Source organism: Ostrinia furnacalis, unplaced genomic scaffold (assembly GCF_004193835.3).
Source record: "Ostrinia furnacalis isolate ACB-3 unplaced genomic scaffold, ASM419383v2 OfSCF1163, whole genome shotgun sequence".
Classification (NCBI taxonomy): Eukaryota; Metazoa; Arthropoda; class Insecta; order Lepidoptera; family Crambidae; genus Ostrinia; species Ostrinia furnacalis.
In genome coordinates this window covers 167,090-174,138 of record NW_021131402.1, presented here as the reverse complement: position 1 = coordinate 174,138, position 7,049 = coordinate 167,090, and the positions used below count along the sequence as shown (strand labels likewise).

Here is a 7,049-nt window from a genome sequence, read left to right as displayed (position 1 = left end):
ATTATTATGTATGAAAGTAATATCCATTTGTATTGGTTTGGGTGTTTTCTATGTTCTACGTGTGTTTAATACATAATGTCTAGTACCCATAGTACAAGTTTTGCTTAGTTTGGGACTAGAAGCGTAGTGTAAAAAAATGACCAAGGATATTAATTTATTTATGTACTGCACTAGCTTCGTACGTGTGAAAACGTTCTAATATATTTTCCGTTTTTGTAACATTTTTTCAGTGATGCTAGGAGAAAAGCATCAATGAAAAAAATTTAATGTATCTGTGTAAGTATAGCTTGGGGCTAAAGTAGGTATAGTCTGCCTCAATAAATGCACTATCCGACGATAAACAGACCAGTAGATTCTTGGGTAAGCGCATTTAACCAATAAAACAAATAAGTTGTTCATCTTTATATTATTAGTAAAAGTAAGTTAGATTTACAGAAAAAGTAAGTATTTAAGTACACAGTTATTTGGTATAAGCTCTTTGGCTTACATTAGTTTGGCACTGGTTGACGCAGTGTATAATGTCCAAGAATATTACATACAATATAGAAAATCACTACCCGATGAATATGAGTGTTAAAGTATTTTTTAGAAATAACCACACTACGCGTTCACATTTAATCCGAATCGCTGTAGTGGTCGGGCTCGCTGTCAATATTCCGAGACGGGCGAGGTTCTTCAGGTTCATCATTTGGATTGTGATTCCGAGTGGCATCATTATACCTCCCCATCTCCGCTTTGTAAAGAATGTCGTTGATAAGGAATTGCGCGGTGCTCCTCGCTGGACAGTTGCTTACATTTCGCAATTTGTTGGCGACGTATTCCCCGAACACCGCAAATTCGTCCCTGGGCTTCCTCTCGCTGCAGGTGTTTTCAGGCGTTGGGTTCGTGGCGCGGGGGCTGCTTTCCCGTTTCCTTTTCGGCGCTTCTCTAGACTCGACGACGGGGGAGCTTCGCGTGCGCGAGGAGCTCGTGGCAGCGCCCGACCCCCCCGGAACATTGACGGAGAAGCTCACCTTCACGCTATGTTCTCGTGTCCACACTGATTGCTCCAGCGAAGTCGACTTCGGCGCAGGTCTGGCGCTGCGAGACGCAGAGGGGCGCTCTTCTTTTTCGGTTTCGGATTCGGATCCGGATTCTTCCTCATCAAATTCAATTTGGCGCTGTAAAACGAGTAATTCTACTATTAAAGTAATCAAATTAATACAATGTATTAGGTATATTACCATAAATAAAAATTTAGCGGTCTGCAAATGCGCGTGTTTCATCTACTCGTACCTGGACGCTCTCCACCCAGGACGGGTGCAGGAACGACATCCGCGGGAACGACAGGCAGCGGTTGCGGTCGCCTGCTGCGGGCAGACGCGCGGATATAGCGAGGGGGACCACACCAGGCATCAGCGGAATACACATTCTCAAAGAAAGACTGCGACGATCAAATTTCGGATTCAACTCATCATCAACAGCCCTTTACAGTCCACTGCTGGACTATGAGCCTACTCCACTATAGTGGATTCAACTCACCAAAGAGTAAATATTATAAAATATCTTATTCAAGCCCGTGAGTGGTCCAAGTTATGAGATTCAACCGATCACAAACTTTATTTAACATAATAATAAAATCGAGTCTAAATATACCATAACCTTTATTTTTCCATTGATCTTCAATGACGAACATACTAGTCATAATTAATTCAGTGGAGAGAAATAAGGGTTTCTGTCAAGCTATATTTTTTTCAATGTGATTCATGAATTAGTTAGGATAATGGTTGCATAAGTACCGCTCTGCTGCAGATGTCGCTGGTACTTCGCGAGCTGCGCGCGCATCTGGTTCACCACCGCCGGCTGCGGCACGCGCAACTGCGCGGCGATCGCCTGCCAGGCGGTCATCCTCTTGCATCGTTCCTATAATAATACCGAAAATTATTAAATATACCTACTACAAATAATGCAAAAAAATATACTGTACATTTATTCATAGTTTGTGGCCGAGAACAGTTTACAATGTTCTACATGTAAAACGCTGGTACCTTATGATCTTCTCGGTTGATGTCCCACAGCACGGGCCTGTCCCGGAACATGTCGATGAGCTTGACGGTGGTATCCCAGTCCCATTGGAAAGGCATTGTGGTTAAAATAAAAGTTTACAAAATATGTGTTAGGGAAGGAATCTGCAATAGACCAGTGCACCGCGGTACTTTATTTCGCACTACAAGGTATAGACTCCATTCATGTGTCGCCCGCCACGCCGAGGGTGCTCCGCCGCGGCCGCCCGCCGACTGCCGCGTCGCTCCCCGGCCCCCAAATATCGACGCGCGCATTCAGATTAGTGATGTCTCGAACAAGTTCGCGAATTTTGCTTTGTATCTGTCGTTAGGTTTTGGATGATGATTTATGTTCTACAAATTAGTAACACTACATATATGTAGATGAAGAAGTACTTAGGTGTTTGTGATAAGTGAAACTTTGAGTTTTGGGTTACATATTTTTTAATTCTTATCTAAAAAAACGTATCTTCTAAGCATGATAATCTGTACCCTGAACACGAATAACTTTCATATTTATTCCTTAAACAACCGTAGCAGTTCTGTTTTGTTTATCCGTGCTCACTGCTCAGGGCACGGGTTATAGCATAAATGTTTCAGCCAGACTTTGTAAGTTTTAATAGGAGCTATAGAACTTGGCTCTCAATCCGTGGCAATCACTCCGCGCGCGCGATACATCAATCGCGATAATTTGAAAGAAAGAAAGAAAGAAAGAAAAATTATTTAATTGACAACTAAAAAGCACAAAAAACAACGGGGCGGAGAAAAAAAAAATGTTGCCAAAGAGGTCACCCACTCAGTTTGTTGTCGTCGGGAGAGCTGCGCGCAACACTGTTCGGCGCACAGACGACATGCGCACTGCACGCGATACACCCCACAGTAAGAGTGGATTCATAATAAAGCATTTAATTACATAATAATTCTACTAATATCCTACTAATATTATGAACTTATGTCTGTTACTCTTTCACGCAAAAACTAGTTACTAAACGGATTTTGATGAAATTTTACAATATTATTTGTTATACATCAGAAAAACATAAGAGGCTATAGTCACAGTAGATATACTGTGCTATAGCACAGTAGATATATGACTATAGTTTATAACGATCTGTATCAAGCTAAATTTCATGCGGGCGAAGACATGGGCAAATCTAGTCAATAATAATCCAAGGAGTTACTAAAGGCTACGGGCCTGCTCCGCACTATCCGTATTTTTAGCGCTATCGGTTTCCTCAGTATCCTGATAAGGGGATAGATCAGTCATATGACATCTTGGAGCTCGGATAATTTAATAATATTTACTTGTATTAGTAGGTATATGCATTTTTTAAAATACATTACATATTTCAATTTATCCTCGCCTCAAGTATAAATAAGAAAGTTGTGGGGGATAAGGATGTGTGAATGATCCCTAATAAGGCAGGAATTAAATTGCTTTACGTGAAACTAGAAAAGTCTTAGTAAACAAGACGCTTTTCCCATTCAGTGACAGCGACGCGCTGAACGGAAAACTGAAAGCTCCAGGAAAAAGTTGGGCTGAAATGTTGTTATTTAGGTAGCATACTGGGACCTGACAATTAGGCTAAAGCATTTCGCTATAATGTAAACTAGTCTCTCTCCTGAAAGAGCCATAAGGCCTCAGCCTCGAACTTAGCGGGCAGCGGGGCGGCGGCGGCGGCGGCGCGGGAGCGGCAGGATCTTATGGCTATTTCTCATCGCCACGGTTCTCATCGTCACCTTCGTGGCGAATTTAATTTCTAATTTATTTCAACTTTTTGTAAACAAATATTGTAGCGCTTGATGTGAAGATTGTATTCTCAGTAAATCAGGCAAATAGTGAGTCTCGTTTGGAAGCTTTAACGTTTTGAATTTTTTGATGCCACGAAAGTGATTCTGTACTTCACAGCAATAATTTTTTCAAACTTTACTACTGTAAATGACTCTTAAGTGTTTATAAAACATATATTTTGTCTTATTTTCATAGATAAATAGCAATAACATAATATAAATAGGTACCTACTTAAATACAAGATAAAATTTTACCGATTACGTCCACCTACTAAGTTACAAGATTCTACGCAATTGGTTTTAAGGGTGACACTGGTGGCATTCTGAAATGCTAAAGAAGCAAAAAATGGATTATCAGTACCTCAATAAAAAAGAACTCTAACTGATTATCACTCCCTCAACAAAAATACATTTTTTATTTAGGCTAGAGGGCCTCGTATTTTTGTTGTACAACTTTTAACTCAAACTTCAGATTAAAATCTTACAAACAGATACACACACAGTCACATATACAGATATACATACAGTCACACAGACAGACAGACAACAAAAATACGAGGCCCTTATTTATTTATTGATGTACTGATCTCTACTTACCACGTATAATTTATTAGTTATTAAAATATTGTAAAAACATAAACACCAGTCACTATATTTTAAAATAAACCAAAGCAAGAAATCACTTTCGTGGCCTTAAATCACCTTCGTGTATAAAACACCACGAAGGTGATGCCANTGGTGTTCGGTTTAACGGCAATCTTGTATTATTACTCAAAATTTTAGGTACCTAAAATCGTGTGACCAACGTATTTCGCTTTCTCAATTCAAAATAATTATAAGAAGATATTTTTTTGACTATTGTGTGGAAAGTATATTTAATTACGATGATTTTAGTATATGCTACACACAAATTGAATGAAAATTGTGAATGCAGTAACCAAATGTTTCATTGCAACCGAAGGTGTGACACGATGAGAACGCGAAAAATGACCCCGTTTTTTATCGTTTCATATGATTTTTTCGTATTATTTTTGCTTCTATTACGATAAAATTTATTTTGTATGTAGCTAAATAGATATTTTATCATCTGATTTCAAAGTTATTGTTCTAACTTATACCGTTTATGAACTATTATTGTGTGACCATCAAATTTGAGTGTAAATGAGAAGTACCCTTATGCGTAAAATCAAATAGACCGGTTCTCGAAAACAGCGGCGCGGCAGCGGGCAACGAGCGGGCAGCGGCGAGGGAGCGGGCAACGAGCGGGCAGAGCGCACTCCTTCTTTTGCCCACAATAAATCGAGCGTTAAATTAGGAATAAATTTGAATCGAAATAAAATTGTTTTGCGAATAAAAACAAATATCTCGACAACACAACCCCGAACACAACACTTCGCCGCTAAAGCGCCGCGCGAGCTGCCCGCTTGTTTCGAGAACGGGTCTGCGTTGGCCGCCCCGCTCCAGCGCCGCCGCCGCTCCCGCCCCGCTGCCCGCTAAGTTCGAGGCTGAGGCCTAATAGTCATTAGAGGCACAAAGCCACATTCGCTGAACGCTAACGTTGAACTGTACGGGTTACGGCACATTTAAATGACCTCTACACACTCCTATAGCTAATGGCATAAGAACTAATAGAAGCAGCATGCGGTAGACTGTACGCGACCTCGTCGGTGCATCGCCCTCTTTCGCATCATCACCTGTTCCGTCCAAACATGCAAACATAGTTTGTATTATTTCAGCAATAAGTGCCATGTCGAATGAATGCTTGCGTTGGTATGTGGGGCAGCAACAGTAACATTTGCAATTGACATAATAGAAGCGAGCTGCAGAGATAAGTTAATAAGCGTCATGCGGATAATGGACCAGTTGAATAAGCTGCGATTATGTGTTTACCGAAATAGTCGTACTTACGTAATGTTAGTTATGTTTATAGTTAATTCATCAGTTTAAAAAATACCTACTTGATTTGACGTACTACGAGGTAAATAGTCCCTGTCTCAGTTGAATTCGAATAATTCCTATTACCTACTTAAATAGCTGTGGCCTAGATGACACAATTAAAACCCTATTTATTTTTACAGAAGAAGAGTCCCCATAGGACTCAAGTTCTCAACTTCTTTTCTGTTGTGGTCCAAGCCCTAAAGTCACACAGACGTTTGCGTCTCTCCCTGCTTTAAGACGCCATCTTTCCTATTACAACAGTAATATAATTTTATTAATATTTTAAACTAGGTATGTTGCATTTTTACTATAAAATTATCACTTCACGGGATTATTTACCGTTAAAACAGATATTGTTGCAATAAATCCCGTGAAGTGATAATTTTATAATTTTATTAATGTTTGATCCAACAAATTGTAACTTGATTGAATTACTTGAGCTCCTTCCTGTATGCAAATACTCGCAGGGAACGATCGCAAATAACTGCCGAGCACCCTCCGCGCCGCGACGCGAGCCCTCGTCTGCAGTGAACGAAATGAACATAGAAAGCAAATTATGTTCCGTTTTTAATTTAACCACATAAGAAAAAAAACAAGGTTTATGTGATTTATCGCGTGCTTTTCAGTCTCTTGCGAATATTTCCCAACATAGATTAGAGCATGACAATGCACAATGTAATACGAAGATCATGTCGAAGATATATAAACATTAAAAATAATTGAGACAGTATAAAATGCATTTGCATGCTTTGAAATCGTCTTGATTTTCATCGTTTTGGGTGAATTTATGAAGATAAATGAAAGGTAGGTTATGTAGAGTGCTACATCTAAAGCTCATCTTATATCGCGAGCAGCTTCTGCGCCCGTCGTTCGCCGCTCGTATGATAATGTCATATTTCACCGCAGATTGAACGTCACTCCGCGTCAGCTCGCTAGTGGAACGCCCGCGACTTTTATTGCTCATCCGATTCAAATGGAATCGAATATCAATTTAAGTGGAAGATCTAGTTTGCCAAGTGCGATGATATGGCGTAAGATCATACTTTATTATATCATTGTGGTGTGTCATGATTACTCTCTACTAAGAGACTGCCTGAATTTGTTTTCTAGCTCTGAAAAACTGAAAAAAAGTTTCACTTATAACAACGAATATAATTAGATAAATAGTTTTTATGAATACTTAGTTATTACAATTAAAAATTCCGATCAATAATTCACGCATAATGTAGGATGCATCCAGGGATTGAACTTGTGAACACACGCATAGAGTCTAGCAGA

At 39.7% G+C, this 7,049-nt stretch overlaps 1 protein-coding gene across 2 annotated transcripts; it reads right to left on the bottom strand.

Moving 5' to 3' along the window:
- Nucleotides 1–390: 390 nt before the first annotated feature.
- On the bottom strand, nt 391–2,389 carry LOC114351577 (uncharacterized). 2 transcript variants are annotated; one of them, XM_028302843.1, is made up of 4 exons: nt 2,028–2,388; nt 1,779–1,902; nt 1,276–1,349; nt 391–1,160 (listed from the first exon to the last, which is right to left on the bottom strand). In XM_028302843.1, the coding sequence occupies exons 1-4, from the start codon at nt 2,121–2,123 to the stop codon at nt 615–617; spliced, it is 840 nt and encodes a 279-aa protein (XP_028158644.1). In that variant the 5' UTR covers nt 2,124–2,388; the 3' UTR covers nt 391–614. The 2 variants fall into 2 exon arrangements, with proteins under 2 accessions (XP_028158644.1, XP_028158645.1); XM_028302844.1 differs by having other exon boundaries at nt 400–1,160; nt 1,276–1,346; nt 2,028–2,389.
- Nucleotides 2,390–7,049: the final 4,660 nt, after the last annotated feature.